A 20,483-nucleotide genomic window follows, 5' to 3' on the forward strand; every position below is an offset into this window, starting at 1 on the left:
ATCCAAGCTACTTCTCACTCAGCTGCGAACTGCTCCAGTGTGCACATCAGTTGCAAAAAGCAGAGACGCAACCCTAAGGTTCCCAAACCAGATGCCCTCCTCCCCAAGACTAAGCCTCGAGATCTTGTCCATGAAAATCCCGAACAGGATTGGTGACATGGTGCAGCCCTGGGAGAGTCCAACACGCACTTTAAACAAGCTCCACCTTATGCCAAGAACGCAGACACAGCTCTTGCTTTGATTATACGGCGATCGAAGAGCTCGCGATTCTGCGCTCCCCGAATCCTTCGGGAAAAAGCTTATGACCTTGTTCCCCAAGTCCACAAAACACATGTAGACTGAATGGTCAAACTCCTGTGACCCCCTCAGTAACAAAAGCGAAAACCACACTGCTGCTCAATCCAAGGTTCTACAATTGGTCAGAGCCTCCTCTCCAACACCCTAGAGTGAACTTTCATAAACATAAATGCACGCAATAACAGTCCTTATTCACTGTATAGTCCATACACACACGCTCTGAGATCAGCAGGTGTTTACGGCACAGTGTGGCTTGCAGCGAACTTGTACAATGACTAAAAATTGTACAGTGTTTAGCTGCCTTTAGTTTCAGGAAATTAAAAGTTTTAGATCGTACGTGTTGTAAATTCTTTTTGCCTCTGTGTCATTCTTCAGAGCCTTTCAGTAGGCCTTCATCATTTGGAGGACTGGGGTCTCTCAGTTCATCAGCCTTTGGGGGGCTGGGAAATCCAGCACTAAGTAAGTTTTAGCCTCGTGAATAATACTATTGGTTACACACCAACATTCTGTTTGATTTAAATAGGCCATTAATACTAATGAGCATTGTGAAGTTACAATTACTCCTTTACCTGTTTATTCTGAACTTAGAGGGATAGTTCGCCTCTTTTGACATGAAGCTGTATGACATCCCATACTAGTAATATTATTTAAGAACATTTTCTTACCCCCTGCTGCGTCCTGTGAGCCGAGTTCCGGCCTCGTTTTGGCGTTGACCAAGGTAGTCTGGCTAGTTGGCTGGGGCTTAAAAAAATCAAGCGTTTTGCTTCTCAAAATAATATGCGTTCAAAAGAGTAATACATTTGCATCACAAAATCGTTCTCCAGGAAAAGGTTAGACCTCACAATCGCTTGGCGCTATTTTCTCTCCCTTCGTATCACTGCGTGCTGTGTAGACCATGCAGACCGAGCAGTCCCCTGCTTCCGAGCAGTAAACACCGTAACAGGCGCGGCTGTCGGCATGTGGCAGCAAGCATTGATACGAAGGGAGAGAAAATAGCGCCAAGCGATTGTGAGGTCTGATCTTCTCCTGGAGAACGATTTTGTGATGCAAATGTATTACTCTTTTGAACGCATATTGTTTTGAGAAGCAAAACGCTTTATTTTTTAAACCCCAGCCAACTAGCCGGACTACCTTCGTCAACGCCAAAGACAAAGCCGGAACACGGCTCACAGTACGCAGCAGGGGGTAAGTCAATGTTCATAAATGATATTGCTAGTATGGGATGTTATACAGCTTCATGTCAAAAGAGGCGAACTATCCCTTTAAGCAGACTAGGAAATGGAAACGGATGCACTGGAGAAAATTGTTGAGATACGCATTTAACTTGCGTCCCACTGTGTTTTTCCACGTGTTGAATCCCTAACCGCGGCCAACTCCATGTTTGGCCATAAAGATGGCCCCAACCCACAGCAGCACTTCAACAGTAACAGCGGCCACCAGGAGCCATGGAACCGCCTGCACCGCACGCCGCCCTCCTTTCCCACACCGCCCCCTTGGCTTAAACCCGGAGACTCTGAGAGGAGCGCGTCAGTCAGCTCACACGAGAGGGACCGAGACTCAGACAAACGGGACTCGTTGGTCAGTAAAGACGACAAAGACAGGTGGGTGCTACTTTCTCGTTTCCATTTTTCAAAAACATTTTAAGGAGATAAACTGGAGTTTGATTTAATTTCTGGATTCGTTGGACTTGCAGCATGTTTAAGCTCATTGCTTTTTAAACTGTATGAATCTCTAAATCCATCAGAAAAAGTATTTGATTTGGACGGCTTCTCTTTGTACTTTCAGGGACTCTGTCGAAAAGCGCCATCCGAGCCATCCTTCTCCAGTCCCCGTCAACCCCATCAACCTGCTTGGTCACAACCGGCCCCCTGAGCACCACAGGAACCACCTCCCCCCTGCTTCCGGAGAGCCTCAGAGGGACAAGGAGAACAAGGCCAAAGACAGGGAGAGGGAGCACTCGGACACTTGGAAAGACAACGGCACAGATGACCACAAGCTCAAAGACAACCAGCACAATGACAAGGACACACCCGTTATCCACGATGGCCGAGTGTCCGACGACAAAGTTTCCAACAGGGGAACAACGTCGCCCTATGTTCGGCAGACCAGTCTGGAACGTCCCAACAGCGGCCTGAGCAGAGAAGTCCTGGAGAAGAAGGTGGAACCATCTTATGATCACCAGAAGAAGAACAATGAGGTGAAAGTGAAAGAGGAGAGGAAGGAGGAGCAGGACGGAGTCATGGAGAGGGCAAATGAGCACCCATCACAAGCATCCTCCACACCAACCCTCCACCCTCCCTCCTCAATGCCTATGCCCATGGGCATGGCTGGTGTCCACCCCATCACCAGCATCAACAGTCTAGAGAGAACTCGTGTTGTGGCACCCTTCATGGGCATTAGCCCAATCCCAGGAGCTGAGAGGTTCCCCTACCCCGCCTTTCACTGGGACCCAATGAGGGACCATTACAGGGGCCTGGACATTCACAGACGAGACCCTTTGGCTAGAGACCTGCTCCTGAGGAATGACCCGCTGCACCGGTTGGCAGCACCACGCCTCTATGAGGCAGAACGCTCCTATAGGGACCGTGAACCTCACGACTTTAATCGCGACCACCCCCACCCTCACCCCCACCCTCACCCTCACCCTCACCCTCTGGCCCTAGAGCACAGGAGGGAACAGGAGCGGGCCCATCTGGAAGAGCGCGAACGCCTCAACATGCTCAGAGAGGACTACGAGCATGGCCGTCTTCAACCTCCAATGCACCATCTTGACGGACACCTTCACCACCCTGCCCCAGGCCTAATGGCCCCTGGACTTCCAGGTATGCACTACTCGAGGGTGAGTCCCTCGGCCGCAGCCGCTGCCGCTGCCGCCCATCAGAACAGTATCCTGAACAAAACGCCACCCACTGCATCTTTGAGCGCCCCGCCCCCTCTCATCCCCACGCTGGGTGCCCGGCCCGGCTCACCCAGACGGACTACTCCCTTGGCCACCGATATCAGAGACAGATCGGCTCACAAAGACATTGAGGCACGGTGAGCTGAGCCTCAACAGACTCTGTGCCCCTGCAGCCCTGTGCCTCACCAACACTGAACTCTCACCAAGCACTTAGCTTTGGACAAAGCAAGACTGTAACATAGCTGTGAATAATTTATGTAGGCAGAGACATGCCTACACAATGAATAGTTTTTTTTTGTATAAACTACAAAAAGCTCTTTTTTTTTCTCCTCCCCAATTTGCCCCCAGCTTTTTGTGTGCATTCTTTCTCCTGCATAGAAACGTGACGTGGAGTAAGACTAAATAATTTTGGAATGTACAGGTACTTTAGCACTGACAGACAGACATATGTAGATAACGTGTACAGTCGCTGTGCTCACTCTGTATGGATTAAAAATCATGGTACAAATATGCAAAAGAGTGTTTTGAAAGCTTTACTTTGAATAAATGTAAATATCGGAGTATTAAGGCTGCGATTCAGAATGTGCTTTTGGCATTTTTCTTTTAAATTGACAAACGATTAGCATGTACCAGAGACCCCATATTCAACTATGCAACAAATGTCTGGGTTCCCTTTTTGAAAGCGGGCCTTCTCAGCACTGCTAAACAAACGAGGCTGCAATCTCTTCACGACTCAAGGCTTCTCAAACGCTGCGTCGACGCCGACAGATACGAGCTTTACCTGATCCACACAGCGTTTGGAAAATGATTTTATCAAATGATCAATTGTAGTGACAATCCCAGATACAAATACTGCATTTCAAAAGGATTTTTTTTTAAATGTAAAAAGCCAGCAGCACAAATGTTAATGAATTCTTCCGTCTCCTAATAACTAATCTTGTTCTGGGGAGAATGCAGCCGATTAGACATCATGACAGCACATTAGCCCTATTGAAGGAGTGTAAAGTACGTGTTTTGGACATGAGTTCTGTTGGTCAACAGTGTATTAAAGTGCTTTCCTGAGTTGTTGTACCTACAAAATCAAAAGACGAAAAAAAGCAAGTCAACTACGGGCAGTTTGTTTCTAACTTGCAAAGATCTATTTTAGTAGTCCACTGAAGGTTTAGTTGTGCGCTTCGAACTCTGTGATATCATGTTGTGCAGTGTTTTTTTTTTTTAATCCAACATAAAAATGTCCACCAGAGCCATAGTGGTTAGTCAATGCGTATTGCAAAAAAGATTGTTAAATGAGAAACTCTTTTTGCTGTTTACCATGTACAGGTGAAAAAAAAAAAAAAGAAAAAAAGTCTTTCTAGATCATGTACAAAAATGAGAAAAGATGAAGCGACTGAATCTTCAGCATGCTCCTCATTTAAACTTGTGTTCTGTAAATTGTGCCATGTTATTAAAAAATGTGTACTAACTCTGTCTTTTTGGGCAGTTATTTCACTTTGCAGCGAGCTATATTTCTAAGCTACGGGTCTAACTTTTCCCACATCAAGAATGCACGGATAAGATGTAACACATCTCTGCTGACTTGAGAGGAAACTGCCTGACAAGTGAGGGTTTGTGCTTCGTTCAATAACAGCGCTTTAAAAACATCAGCAGCCGTCACTGATGAATCATGGCACAGTAACTGTGTATTCATCAGGAGGATGCAGGAGTTATTGACATTCCCATTACGCTGAATAACCACAGCATTCATGCACCCCTCTGTGACTGATGTTTAGCACTGAGTCACAGGGGTCAGGCATCAATCAAACGTAGGCTCGATCCATTACTTGTGGGAAATGTTGGCTGTCTTTATTCCCTTCCTGGGACCAACACTCGTTTTCCTTTTCCCAGACATAATTGCTTTAGAACAGAGGAGTTAAAAGGCTCAAACAGGACACACGACCCAAAACTTCAGAAGATATACTTTCAATGATTCAATGATGTTCACATGTGTAACGAAGTTTTGAAGTTGTAAAAAATATTTGGTCTCTATGTAAAAAACAATTTGTGCATATGTAACAAAGTTTTGGAGTTCTAAAAATAGTTTGTGTACGTGTAAAAATAAATCCGACGGACACACAAATTTCCAAGTTTACAAAACTCGAGTTACAAACTAAGAATTTTGACCCTGTTTTGAGTGAATAGCCAATCAGCACGTAGCGAAATCCAAAGTTTCTTGATGTCGTCATATAAGTGGAATACGAAATGACAGGTGTCGTGCCAAAAGTTGATTGCTGCCAGAAATTGATTTCCGGTACGCGGGAGCGCGCACAGTCTGTTAAATTTGAAAAGCGTAGCTCAGTGTTTCTCAATTCCGGTCCTCGGGACTCCACTGCTCTGCATGTTTTCAATGTTTCCCTCCACCACACCTGATTCAAACTATCAGCTCGTCATTAAGCTCTGCAGTGGCCTGAGAAGGAGCCATTTCTTTGAATGAGGTATTTATGACATGTAGGCACTGTGCATATCAGACTTAAATAGGTATGTAAGGATCACACACCCACTGTATGTATTTCTGCATTCCAGAAACCTAAAATGGCAGCTTATGTTACTGCAGATTGGATTAAAGCTTTTGAAGCTATTTGGAACTGAAGCTTCATAAAGTCATATTTCCTTTCCATTTGGAGGTTGGATATCCAGACCCAGACTTATGAGAGGCTGTGAGGAAAGTAAGACTTTTATTCAAATTATTACAATGTCAGAAGAAACGGTTAAAGAACAGCTTCAGGCATCCTATAAAATGATCAGATACAACTTCATTCAGAGGTCAGGAGAAATAATATTTTGGTGCGTGTTGCTACAGAGGCACTGGAACCACTCAAGGAAAATGAACCAACAACCCCTGAGTCAACTAGGTAAGTTTGGTTAGCCAAGATGAGTAGTTGTAATTTGATTTTAACATTCAACACGGGCAAATTAACAAGGCTTCTAGTTAATATGAGACAAAGACTACGTCTGCCAAAAGTCTTGTATTTGTTTTACTGTTGATAGTGGAAGCTTGTAGACAAATAAACTCCCTCGATAAAAGAAAAAACAAGAGAAGAAAATCTCATGTCAATTCTCTGTTTTTTTCTTCAACAGTGAACCATGAAGATCCCGATCGCTGCTGCGCCGCCGGTGCTGCTCATCTAAGGCTCTGGACTTCTATCAGAGGCCCGTAGTCCGGAAAACGACTGCCAAGAATTGTAATTTCAAAATGAATTAGAAAGTATAGCGAGAGGATTACTTTGTTCATTATTTTTGTTTCGGTGAAGAACGGAGCTTATAATTCCAATACAAAGAACATCAACTGAAATTTTAAATTCTTTCTAAAAAACCTGCACTGTCATAATAATTTCAGATTGGGCTGTGCTTCATGTTAACTTTAAGCATTTCTTGCAAGAAAACTATTTCCTTTGATAATGTGGTATCAATGCAAAAGTACACAATTTTACTGCATTAAACCGTCGACACAGAGCACATACTTTGATAGACTTGAACTGCATTTGTATTGATAAGGAATGAAAATGATACTTAAAAAAGAAAGAAACAGGTTTTCCATCCAATGTTTTACACACACAACATTTACTCTGATGGTTTTCTTTTTTTGAAAGTCTAATTTGAATGTTTCAACATGCACAGCAGAACGTTTTGCAAAACAGACCCCAACATGGGCAGAACACACCAAACATACAGTTCAGTGACGGGTTCAAATTCAATTCACCAAATCTTTTTGGTAAAGAAGACAATAAAGTTAAAGATGAGTTATACAAAAACAAAGGAACATTTTCAACCATTGTTTGTACACTGAAAAATTCAAAAGAGGACAAATGTGTGTACAATTGGTGTGGATTGTCAGTCATCCATGTAAAGAGGTTTAATAAGGGCATCTGGACTTCTTTTCCTTTGTTCATCTAAAAGGCTTCTTCAGTTCTAACTAGTTAGTGGGGGGGGGTTTGGTTTTATAAGTAGTGGAAATAAGTTTGACAGACGTAGGGTCATGAAGGTCACGTGTGTCATTGGCTTACTTCACCATTATGTGTGTGATTTAAGTGAGTGTTACAGAGAAGGCGGTGTAAGATATGACCTAGCGAGCACCTCCAATGCAATGTTGACTTTCCTTCCAGATCCATTCACAAGCATTCAGACGTTGGATGTGGTCCCCAAAAGACGTTTGGTCCGGCAGGCCAACGACTCACAGGAGGTGAGAAAGAGGTAAATTAAGTCAAAAGTAAATGTAAACATGAAACCTGCTCACTATCACAGTAAATGACTCTGTAGCTCTTTTGCATGAGATGTGAGGACAGTATCAAATCAAATCAAATCAAACTTTATTTATATAGCACCTTTCATACTAAAAAAGCAGCACAAAGTGCTTTACATAATAAAATCAATAATCAAATCAATTCATGCATAAACTCACACACAACATCACACCGACAACCACACTGCACACATACTACCACCCCCAACATGAGCAACATCAATATCAACAACAATCAACATTAAAATCTGGCTTGACACTGAAGTGAGGAAACAGTATCTTGGGGATCTATCCACACCGGGAGCCAGCCCACCAATGACCACAGAGGCTGCCACCACGGGGAACCGACCAGATCAGGGCAGGCTGGCATCCACACCACAGCCAGGGCTGCAGTGCAGGATCCCCCAGCCACCCCGAACCAGGGCGATCCCCCACAGCAATGACCCCACAGACCGAGTGGCCATAGTCCCCAGTGTGGAAGATCCCCATGAGGAAAAACACTGGATAAATAAGTGTATAATAAGTATATAATAAAATAATTAAAAAAATATATATAATAAAATAATAACAATAATAAATAAATAAATAAATAAATAGATATTTTAAATAATGGATGAATAGATAAAAGTAAATTAAAACAAAACAAACAAACAAACAAAAAATAATAATATATATATATAAAATAATCAATAAATAGATCAATTAAATAAAATTCAGCTGAAAGCAAAACTAAAAAGGTAGGTCTTGAGCTTCTTTTTAAAAACATCAACAGTCTCTGCAGCCCTGAGGTTCTCTGGCAGGCTGTTCCACAAATAAGGTCCATAATAGTGGAACGACGTCTCGCCATAAGTTTTTGTTTGAACTTTAGGAACAACTAAAAGGCCGGTACCAGAGGACCTCAGGGTCCGCAAGGGCTCATAATTTAAAAGCAGATCAGATAGATAAGAAGGCCCAAGACCATTAAGACATTTATAAACAACTAAAAGAACCTTAAAATCAATCCTGAAATGCACGGGGAGCCAATGCAGCGATTTTAAAACTGGTGTAATGTGTTCCCGCCCTCTGGTCTTGGTCAGCACACGTGCAGCTGAATTCTGTATTAATTGTAGGTAATGAATACTTTTTTTGGGAAGACCAGAAAGCAGGGCATTACAATAATCTATTCTACTGGAAATAAAAGCATGCATCAACACCTCCGTGCTGGCAAGAGAGAGAAATGGGCGGACTCTGGCAATATTTTTAAGATGATAAAATCCTGTCTTTGTTACCTTTCTAATATGTGGGATAAAATCCAGCTCAGAGTCAAAAAGAACACCCAGATTTTTTACATGTTGAGAAGATTTAAAATTTTGTAGCTTGGGTAAAATGATCTCTCTCTTGTCTTCAGGACCAATAATTAAAACTTCAGTCTTGCCCTGGTTGAGCTGTAAGAAATTCTCTGCCATCCATGACTTTATATCTAAAATACAGTTTAAAAGAACGTTAACTGGTTCTAGGTCATCAGGAGACACGGCAATGTAAAGCTGTGTATCATCAGCATTGCTGTGAAAACTAATGCCATGTCTCCTGACGACATCCCCAAGTGGCAACATGTACAGATTAAAAAGCAATGGGCCTAAAATTGATCCTTGAGGAACCCCACACTTGATTTTATGAATTCTTGAGGAGCATGTATCCATACTTATAAAAAACTGTCGATCCGTGAGATAGGAGTAAAAGCATTTAAGAACAGTGCCAGAGACACCCACCAGGCTTCTAAGTCTGTTTAATAAAATGTGGTGATCTACTGTATCAAAAGCTGCACTAAGATCCAGCAACACCAGGACTGAAAGCTTCTGTGAATCCATGTTATACCTGAGATCATTTACAATCTTTAAAAGGGCTGTCTCTGTACTGTGGTTCTTCCTAAAACCAGACTGATGTTTCTCAAAAATATTGTGTTTGTTTAAAAACTCATTTAATTGGATAAAAACAACTTTTTCTATAATTTTACTTAAAAAAGGTAAGTTGGATAAAGGTCGGTAATTATCAAGGATCTTGTGATCTAAATTGCTCTTCTTCAGAAGGGGCCTCACCACTGCAGTTTTACAGGCAGATGGGAAAACACCCGTCTGAAGAGAGCAATTTACAATATTTAAAGGCTCACACTCGAAGAAACCATAAAATGCCTTTAAAAGAGATGTGGGAATGGGATCTAAAAGGCAGGTTGTTGGGTTTAGTTGGGAGAAAACTCGACCAAGCATCTTGGCATCAACCAGGACAAAACTATCCAGTGTTTCCTCGGGTAAAAACAATGCTTCAGAAATGTTAAAATCAACATTTTGTTGAGATAAAAGGCTGGATCTAATAGCATTGATCTTACTTCTGAAGTGGTCTGCAAAGTCCTCACATGCAGCGTCTGATGCTGGGATGGAGGACTTGTTAAAATCTGTGTTTATTAAAAGATCGAATGTTTTGAAAAGGAATTTAGGATTATTTTTGTTCTGTGTAATAAGATTTGAAAAATGGAGGGTTCTTGCCTATTTTACTAGCCTGGTGACGCCATCCTAAGATTTTGGCTCCGCACATAGCCTGGCCAAATCCCCCTACCTCGGTTCGCTCAGTGTTTTGCCAATCAGCAAACAGTTGCGAGTGGTGACGCAGAACTCACGCGCGGAGTCCATTGTAGTCCATATAATTGTAGTTCAATTCCGCAGCGGAAATAAACATGGCGACGGAAGAACGCTAGAAGCTATCCATGAAGTTGTCTCAACTCTGGAGATCATTACAAAATTAAAACGAGAGCAAGAGGAATGCCTCGTCAATTTTGTTAGTGGCAAGTATGTCGTAGCTCTCCTTCCAACTGGCTTTGGGAAAAGTTTGATTTATCATAATGGTACCGGTATAATGAAAGCGGATGTGGGAAGCGTGATTCGCGAGCTAGAACCTCGCGAGAGTAAGCATGAACCTCGGCGCATAACCTACGTCCTTTCTAAACATTACTGATTGGCTAAGGGAACTCCAATGAATTTAAGTTGCTGAGTAAGGTCCCACCCTCCATGGAAACGGATTCCTCTTGGGTTTTTCCAGACTGTTTGACGGAGTCAACAGTCGGCTTTCGCCCAGGCTACTGTTTTACTGCACTGTTGTAAGTTTTTTGTTGTTCCTGAAAAATCTCTAAGTGAATAGTTAATTTTGTTTTCCTCCATTTTCTTTCCGCTCTCCTGCAGTTCCTTTTCATTTGTTTGATTCTCTCATGATTTGGACTTAGATTTCTGTATGATTTGGATGTAAGCCGTCGTGTTTGAAAAGGTATGGTCTATTGAAAAAGGTTGTAAAATTGTCCACATATGGAATATTGTTGGAGTTGCAGTGTCCTTTGAGCCAGATGTAAAGTTGTTGCAGGCGACTGAATTTGATGTCCCCAAACCGAGGTGAGGGAAGTGGGCCGGAGATGATGCATTGTTTCTTTAACTGTTTAATGCTGTGGATGAGGGTGATAAAGTCTTGCTTAAGGGTCTCTGATTGCTGCAGCTTGAGATCGTTTATGCCTGTGTGAACTACTATTGTGGACACGGATGATTTGTTCTGTGAAAGCTCATGGGCGGAGTTGGTGATGTCATTGACCAACGCACCTGGGTAACAGAATGTGCGGCACCTGGTTACCTGGAGGTAACTATCAGGGGGAGATTTCCCCACAAGAACAGAAAATCTAATTGGACTACCTGGATCATTTGAATAATCATGAACCTGAACCCCACGCTGCCTACTGATGTGTGAATGTATGAATGTGTGTAGCCTGTACGGACTGCGTGAGCGAATAGGTAAATGTGGCATTTAGTGGGAAAGCGCTCTGGTCAGCTACACTGGAAAAGTGCTTTATGAGTAGCGTCTCTTTAGCATCTCTGATTGGAGGAAGATGGGTTTGAATGAAAAGGAATCCAGAATAATAAGTGATCCCAGGATATTTGAATCATGAATTGCATAAAACTAAAGACACACTGGGTCCATGAATGCTTTCACTATAAGTTACAAAGTCAAATTCCAGTCCACTGGGTGGCAATAATCCCCCTTTAAGGTGGTTTTGCAGCTGCCAGTGAAGCTGCTGTTGGTCCAATCTGGATCCCTCCAGCACAAATGTGATTGGAATCATCCACTTCCTGTTTGTCAGTGTGGAGTTTTACCTGCAGCTGTTTGGATGGGAGCCATGGTGCAAACATTTGGGTAACTGCACTTTGAATGTATGATGACATCAGACTGACTGTGGATGGAAACATATGCCCCTTTTCCACTGAACATTTTCGTAACGGTACGGCTTGGCACCGTACGACTCTACCCTGATTGGGAGCTTTTCCAGTGCGGGTTGAAGGTGGGACCCTTTCAGTGTCCACACTGAAAAAGGAGTGTCTATGTCGGAGGAGTGGGTGCACTTTAAGATTCAGTCCGCGGGTACAAGCAGAGAAACATCTCTGACCTCATTAAGGAACAAGATTAGACGGCATGAGACGTCAAAAGCACACAACCTAGCCCAGGAGCTCAAAGAGAAGGGTAAGGAGGATGTAGTTGGACATTTGGTGAGATCTGGGTCAGAGATTGTGCTTGCAGAGACAGATTCTGTATTCAGAACAGCATACTCTCTTGCGAAGATGAACAGACCCTTTACTGACCATGAGAGTCTCATTGAGCTTCAGGAAAAAAATGGTGCCAACTTGGGAAGTAATCTGCACTCACGATACAGTTCCACAAAAATTGTGGAACACATAGCAAAAGAGATGCAGAAAAAAATAGTTAACAGTATTGTGAAGTCATCAAGCAAGTTGTCTGTTCTCATTGACGAGGCTACATCTCTAAGCCACAAGTCTGCGATGATCATCAACTTGAAAGCCTCAGTGGATGGATCTACTCCTGAATTTATGTTCCTGGAGCTGGTTGAGCTGGAGAGCCAAAGGGCAGAGCATATAGAGGAAGCTCTACTGAACTGTTTAAACACTGTAGGCTTCACTGAAGACTGGCTTCAAAAGAATTGGGTTTCCTTTGTTTCTGATGGAGCCAGTGTCATGCTAGGCAAAAACTCTGGTGTGGCAACCAGGCTGACAGCAAGGTACCCTAACCTCTTCACATGACACTGCATGAACCACCGCTTGGAACTGGCTGTAAACGATGCCGTGGACGAAGTTCAAGCAGTCAACCACTTTAAAATACTTCTGGACAAAATTTACACTCTCTACAACCAATCCAATAAAAATTCACGGGAGCTGCTGGAAGCAGCCCAAGAAGTGGGCTCAGAAGTGTTAAAAATAGGCAGAGTTTTAAGTACACGATGGGTAGCCAGCAGTTTCCGCTCCGTAAAGGCTGTGTGGAGATCTTATGAAGCACTGAATAAGCATTTTGAAAATGCTGCAGCTGATCTGGCAAGAACAGGCAAAGAGAGACAAACGTATAGAGGCCTTGCTCGTCGAATGCAAAGCAAGGAATTCCTGTGTGACCTCGGGCTCATGTATGATGCACTTTTGGAACTTTCAAACCTGTCTCTGCAACTGCAGGCCCATTCCATCACACTTTTGAGAGCAGAGCAGCTCCTGAAACGTACAATAAGAGTCCTGGCGTCTTTCAAAGATTTTCCAGGAGAGAAGTTGGAGGAGGCACTGGCGGCTTTGGGTCAGTACCTTTGGAGTCAAATCCCAAGATACAAGCAATTAATTCGAAACAATTTCTCCAAAGCCTCATAAATAACTTGGAGAAACGCCTGTCTTTTGATTCCGAAATACTGAATGACCTCAGTATCCTTGATAGAAGCAACTGGCCCTCCAGCCCTGGCATACGCCATGGTGAGGCCCAAGTAAAACGGCTCTGCAGGCGGTTCAAGCTTGGTGAAGAGCAAGCTTTTAATGGCATTAGAGATTTCCTTGAGAATCCAGAAAGAGAGCCTGAAAGCCTAATTCCACTCATACGCTGCATGCAGACCATCCCTTGCAGTACTGCTGAATGTGAACGGGGCTTCAGCCTCATGAACAACATATGTACAGACAAGAGATCTACACTGTTGCTGTCAAATGTTAGTAACTTGACGATGATCAGCTTCAATGGGCCTCCTTTCACACTTTTTGAACCAAGGCAGTATGTCACAACATGGCTAACAAGCCACCGCTCTGCTGCACATCCAAGGAGACGATGCACACCTCAAACACCAGAGTATAAGAACATCTGGAAAGCTCTGTAGGGCTGGAGGATTAACAAAGTGACTGTTGAGGCTTTTCCTCCTTTCTTTAAAGCAATAAGTCTGTTTAGTTTAAGTTTACATTTTAAGTGTTCTGCATAATTGTTAATCATTTTACTTTTTCATTTATGAAATAAATTGACATGTCGAAGACACACAACCTGTCTCAAGATGTGATGGTGTTCTGCTGCTTTAAAACAATCACTCTGTTAGGCCTCGCTCTATGAGTACAAAGATTAAGTGCCACAGGGAGTCCCATTGCCACTGAGATACACAGCACACAGTCCACACAATGAAAGTGAGTTTATGCTGTCCCTCATGCATGCAAGGGGCAGGTAAGTGCAAAGCTGCGACCCCACAAACATGTTTGTCCCTTAACACGTTAAGACAGCATTATAAATGTGCTGTTACCAGAATGGCAATGACCAAGTCGTAGTGCATTATTAAAAGCCCTGTGTTATGTCATAGTATTGTAGTACTATGGTACTTAACTTTTCAATGACTATTACAGCGCGCCACTGGAGGTACGGCGTGCATTAAGGGGCTACTATTGGTCCTGAGGGGTCCCGAGTCCCGACCCCTAGTTTGGTACCACGGGCCTATGACTGGCCAACTATACAGTATTCCCACCTCAAAAAGGTAGACTACACCACTGGTGGTGGCTGAGGACCGCATACAGAAGGAACTGGACGGAGCGACACAAAATGAGAAGGTGTTCCAGGATTTAGCCAAGCTGATGGCTAGCCATGGCTATCACCGGAATTCTCAGCAGTGGCGAGACAAGCTGAAGAAGCTGAAGAGTGATTACCGGCAGGTAAAGGACCACAACAGCCGGAGTGGGTCAAACAGAAAGACATGGAAGTGGTTCGACCAAATGGACGGCATTTATGGTCACCGCCCGACGAACCGGGGCAAGGAGAGTGGCGTGGAGACATCGACGTCTTTGTTGGAGGCGATGGAAAATGGTAAGTGTTGTTCTTATCCCCTTGGTGCAACGCTTATATCTTAACAAATGCAGGTTTTATATCGTAACAAATACATGTTCAGTCTTTTACCTGTGTAAAAAGTTACACAGGTGTCTCATGTAAGTTGTACTGAGTGAGCTAGCAAACAACGCTGTTTTGGAAGGCTAGCAGTGTTTCACCTATGCGGTTTACGTGTATGCGTTTCACACTTTTTATTTTTTTTTCCTCAAGACTCGGTTTGTGCAACCGATGAGTGTTCGGTTGCTGAGGTCAGCGAAGATCCTCCAATCCTGCAGGCTTCAGAACCGACACTGGCATCGCAATCTGCAGCTGAGGCAACAGCTGCTATCTGCATTCCACCGGCACCAACACTGGCGTCGACGCCTGTATCTGAGACAACTCCTGCTAATGATGGCAAAACGAGGCTTCATGAACCAATGAGGCTTTCTAGCCCAAAGGTTCGCCAAAAGGTTCATTACCCGAAGCCTCATTGAAACGGTCTCTCTAGTGACACCTGCTGTGCAAAAGGAATATATGACAGACTAAGTTAACCCTGAGTTAGAGCATCCTGCAATATAAAATAAACAATTGTTGTCACTGTGTCTCAATGAAAATAAATGTGTGAAAACTGCATATATGGAAGTATTATTGAGTGCTATGGTGTTGATCACTCAAATGAAATATATCAATGATGTACACTGACTACAGTGCTTATGGAACTGGGAGTATGAAAGTGCTTATGGGACCGGGAGTCAGGAATAAACTGTAACAGAGCAGTATGGGCAACAAGACAAATATAAGTTATTGGTTTTTATTTTAAAAAATGTGTGTCAATAACGTTGCGGTTTAATATGCCCAGAAGAAAAAAGAGCGACAACAACTATACAACAACGATAACTATGTTCTTCTCTCGAAAAAACACACCTGCACCGCGGGCTTTAGAAGAAAAAACCGCTAGAGCGGAGTCAGGATGCAGCGGCTCAGTCAGAAGAGCAGTGAAATACATGTGAGTCACTATTTGTCCCACTGTACTTTATATATTTTTTTGTATAATCATTTTTCATTTTCTCCCGTTCTAATCCAATGACTCGGGTCGCGGTGCTGATCTCCGCAATTTGAAGCCTTCAGTTCGTATTGATGATTAAAATTATTATTTTACAGTACAGTAGTTATTTGTAAAAAAAAATACAGGTTACTACTTCACGGATTTCGCCTATCACGGGTTCTTTTTGTAACGTAACACCCGCGAAAAACGAGGGTTCACTGTATATCCTATATAACTATTCTAACACTATTCTAACCTAATTATTACGATATATTCTAATGCAGTATAACAATAATAATAATAATAATAATAGATGATATGACTGATATAATAACTGAACTTAACCACTAACTCTGATACAACCAACGCACATACCTCTCACCAATACCAAACGCCAACTCAAAACCCTCGAAGTGCCGCAAGGTTCAAACTCTTTTTATGCGATAGTGACGCTCAAAATGAATCAGTGACGTGTACACTGAATCTGAGGCCTCGTTTGTCATCAGTCATGTGATTTTTATGGAAACGATACAAGCCTCGAACCAACGCTTCATCTGGCTCGCCCCTTTTTGCTCGACACATGCTCCGAGGCCTCGCTTCAAACGCCACATCACTAACTCCTGCTGTTTACTTTTGTACTGTCTTTTTTAATAAAGAGCTTGGTTTAACTAAACAATATGGATTGTCAACTGCATTACAAATAGGGCTCGGGCACACGCGTTGCAGTCTGGGATATGGTCGCCATATTGGAGGCACAATCTATCGTAAACAAACCGAGGCAAGACAGAGATCAAGGAAAAAACAGTGAGAGAAAAGTGAGAGAAAAGCATGTTAAAATTGAAGAAAGGATGTGGGATATACCGGAATACATTACAGAAGGAAGCCAGAGATCGGTACATACAGAAGATTGGCGTTATAAAAGGACTGGACCCTTATGAAATACCGAGCAAGGAATGGAGTGTCGACGAAGATTTACTGCCTAAGTTCACCCTTTCGGACATAATTGCGTATATAGTATGTGGTGTCAGTGCTTATACTTTGCAACAGTTTAAATTCTAATGACACTTTACACTTTTGTCATGTTACTCTACTTGTAAATAAATAATGAAACACGTGACACACTTGGCTGTATCTCAAAGCATATTTATTTCAGACGACTTCAACTTTGCACAACACTCCTGCTCATGGTGGTCAGAGTACAACATACAGACACAATCTTGTCAAAGAATGTTTTGTCTTCACCTTCGCATAGCAAAACTATGTTGATAGATACTTTTGCTGACAAAAAGGTGTATTGTTTCTGACAGTTCCAATCGCCCTTTCCACGTGAATTCGGAGATGGATTTTCCTTGTATTTTCCACATTAGATTAAGATTAAGATTAAGATCAGATTTATTGTCATGTATACATGCATACACACGAAATTTGTCCTCCGCTTTTAACCCATTGAGACATCCCTTGCTTCCAACTGACAGTGTCCTCTTGTGCAGTCAGGGGTACTTGGGGGATTTTTACCTCAGCACACAAAAGTCCCAGCACACAAAAGTCTGTAACTTACCAGAATGAAAATGCAGAGAACACACTCTCATCAACACCGGGATTGACTGGAAAGTTATGCTTGGTCGTCTTACAGCAGCGATCCATGCTAGTCGACGACGCTTTGTTATCTCGGATACTTGGTCTCCGTGGGTTCGCCTCCAAGCAGGAAACCGGTAAAAAGATAAACCATTTACGATTTCCCCCCCATTCCTGTCACGGCTTGCGCTATTGCACCCCACGACACAGCAACGTGCGACCATAGACAATAAGTAAGATAGATAAACCAACGAAGAAAGCTCCAAGACCAGGCGGGAGTACGTCCTGCGCGCAGTGGAAAACAATGTAAACAAAGCAGTTTTGCGCCTCCAGTATGGCCGCCGCTCACGTAGTGACGTCACATGCCCGAGCCCTATTACACTCCATCGTTGTGTTTACTTTAGACTAACCCAGAGAATGTCTAATGGACCGTTCACCACTAACGTGACGTCGGTTTCAGGCGACTACAAAGTGTCACGCTGCCTGTAGACGGGCTCTGACTAACCGCAGCGTGACACTTTGTAGTCGCCTGAAACCGACGTCACGTTAGTGGTGAACGGGCCGACTCCGCCCACTTTCAGGTCACGGTTTGTGTGGAAAAGGAAATGGTACTGGTGCCGCTGAAAGTTTATCAAAGTGCTGTGCGAACATGAAAACTGTGAGTAAAGAGCTCAGGACATTTTGTGTGCAATGTTACTGTAGTTTGTCATGTAAATCGCGGGATTTGTTGTTATGTTAATGACCACGTTTTTGCTAGCTTAATTGCTCTGCTAGTTCTCGTGTCTGTTATGCTAATGAGTGCTACTAACTTACTAAAGGTGTGAATGAGACTGGTATTGTATGTCAGTGTGTCGGTCTTATTGAGTGAAACTTTGCTAGTTAATTTATGACGGGTCTTTTTGGAGCGTGTCACTCATTCTTACTATTGTGTAAGTTGTGGGCTTATACTTTCTATTTGCATCAATATGCAAAGTTCGTTTAATATTATGGAAATTAAGGTTTCTTATTTTTACATTGCTCTAATTTAAACATGCATATGGGTAAAGTTGTAATTATTGTGCATATTCAGAAGTTATCTGATATTCAGCAATGTTTATTATTTTCATTTCAGAACCACACATTAATGCACTTTGGATATTCTGTTGGTGACAGTGTGTGGATTTTGTAGATGGTGACAAAGCTTCTACATAAACATTCTCAAAGTCAACTTCAACTGTGTCTGTCTTTTGCTGTCTTTGGTTTTTCCGGGGTGTTACCAGTCTTTGTCTTGCTTCTGGGGGCTTCCTCTGCTGTTCTTCTTCATCCTGGGACTTGCATTGCATGGGATTTGATCCTGAACCTGCAACACCACAACTGATGGCATACCTACCTGCCATACCCACCAGGCCACAGGTCCTTCCGTATTTCAATAACTTTTCGTACGGTGGCCGACACGTGCAAATGCGCTGCAAACGGCGAAACAAATCCAACAGTAAAACGCTGCAAGAGAAAAATGCGGCAATCACAAAAACGACCGGAGCACACGCGCTGCAAACCCCAAAACACATGCAAGATAGAAACGCTGCAAACTTCAAAACACATGCAAGAGAATAATGCGCTCAAACTCAAACGTGTTTCATAACATCCCCTAAATTGAAAGCAACTTGGGAAAATTCAAACACTATCAATCTGAGCTATCTCACCACAGTGATAAACAAACAACCATTCTGCTTAATTCCTTTCTCACCTGTGCGCTACTGAGCTTTACATAGTTTTTATATTTAATTTTTTTTTAACTGCCTGGGGATTGATCCCAAAATTTCTACACACGACAAGCGCTCTAACATGCAGAGCTAACAGGTCATACACAATTGTCCTGTGAACCAACTAAAAGATCATCTAGGTAACATTTCTTTAGACGCTACTTTTTTTTAAACACTTCCATTCAGAAAACACCTCTGATTAAAGACAAACTTTTTCACTCACTCATTGTGGTGTCAGTAGCTTGTCCCATTACAGTCACTTCTACCTCTACAAAAGACCCAACACCTGAATCTCAACCCAGATGCTTTAAAACCTCACTTTACAAACCAGCCCAAAGTGGTGACCTTCACTCCTGATCGCAGCTACAAATAGAGGATTTCACTGTTTCCAGCAGTTAGCTGGATTAGGACTCTACTGTGGGTTACAAACATGTTGACTGTGTGTGTGGTGGAAATTTCTGTTAATAAAGCACAGTGAGACCATATCAACATTTCCAAAATATAATTTTTACTTCATAAAAGTCAAATAACACCATGCACTGGAGCTCTGAAGTAGTCTCACATTTCATCACTTACTTGCATACAGAAACAGGGTGATACACAAAACACATCGGCCTTTCAGTCGCTAACTTCACCTCTAAAGCCACCTCAGTTGCTAAAAACTGACATAACCAAGTAACCCCTCCTACAGATAAACATGTAAGGACAATTAATCATTTCCCATCACACATGTTAATATTAATCTCTCAAAACAAATAATACAAATTGAATGAACTAATAACTAAATAGAACATCCCTCACAAACATCAAATGTGTTCATTCAAAACACGTCATCGTCGCTAGACGCAATAAACTAAATAACAGCAAAGTAATTAACAGTTACTATCACAAGTACCTTCAAAGATAGAAGGACCGAGCGACAGATTTGAGTCTAAACCGAGCCGTACCATTTAATGACGTACAGACTCCTCTAACAATAACACCTATAAGATCAGGTATAATGCAGCAACCGCACAGTGCTAATATGGAGAACCCAATACAAGTCCAACAATCAACGCTTTCCATTTACCAAACCATCCTGTAAGGAAAGCATCCACACCTGACTTATAAACAAAGGCCTTCCAAACCTCTTGTTACACAACCATCTGATGCATTATTATTTGCTATGAAAGTACAGCAAGTATCCCCCATAACTAACATGTCTAAAGCTAACCTATTCTGCTGTGTCAGAAGAAATGTTGCTGCTGATTGTTCAGCCAAACCTTCAAGTGCATAATAAGTATAATTAATTAATCTCTGCTGGTTGTAATAAACAGAATTAATCCAAGTGTCTTATTCTTTCTTGTCACACAGTTAACATACTGGAAGTTTAAATATTTTCCTCAAGTAACAACTGGGAATGAATGATGACACTGCTGCTTGTGGAAGCAAACTTTTAATACAACTACAAAAATAGACACAAAGCTGCTTCACAAATTACAAAGTATT

General features: G+C 42.5%; 1 protein-coding gene and 1 pseudogene across 5 annotated transcripts in view; both read left to right on the forward strand.

Annotated features, from left to right (window-relative positions):
- Positions 1 to 4,655, forward strand: part of auts2a (activator of transcription and developmental regulator AUTS2 a) — a 321,168-nt gene extending 316,513 nt beyond the window's left edge. For all 5 annotated transcript variants that reach the window (XM_075486458.1, XM_075486460.1, XM_075486462.1 and 2 more), the window contains exons 17-19: positions 673 to 756; positions 1,652 to 1,898; positions 2,083 to 4,655. In XM_075486458.1, the coding sequence (XP_075342573.1) occupies positions 673 to 756; positions 1,652 to 1,898; positions 2,083 to 3,337 (1,586 nt within the window). In that variant the 3' untranslated portion in view covers positions 3,338 to 4,655. The remainder of the gene's footprint in view (positions 1 to 672; positions 757 to 1,651; positions 1,899 to 2,082) is intronic.
- Positions 4,656 to 11,860: 7,205 nt separating this feature from the next.
- LOC142401943 (E3 SUMO-protein ligase KIAA1586-like) lies at positions 11,861 to 13,671 on the forward strand (annotated as a pseudogene).
- The last annotated feature ends 6,812 nt before the right edge of the window (positions 13,672 to 20,483 follow it).

Source organism: Odontesthes bonariensis, chromosome 16 (genome assembly GCF_027942865.1).
Source record: "Odontesthes bonariensis isolate fOdoBon6 chromosome 16, fOdoBon6.hap1, whole genome shotgun sequence".
NCBI lineage: Eukaryota > Metazoa > Chordata > Actinopteri > Atheriniformes > Atherinopsidae > Odontesthes > Odontesthes bonariensis.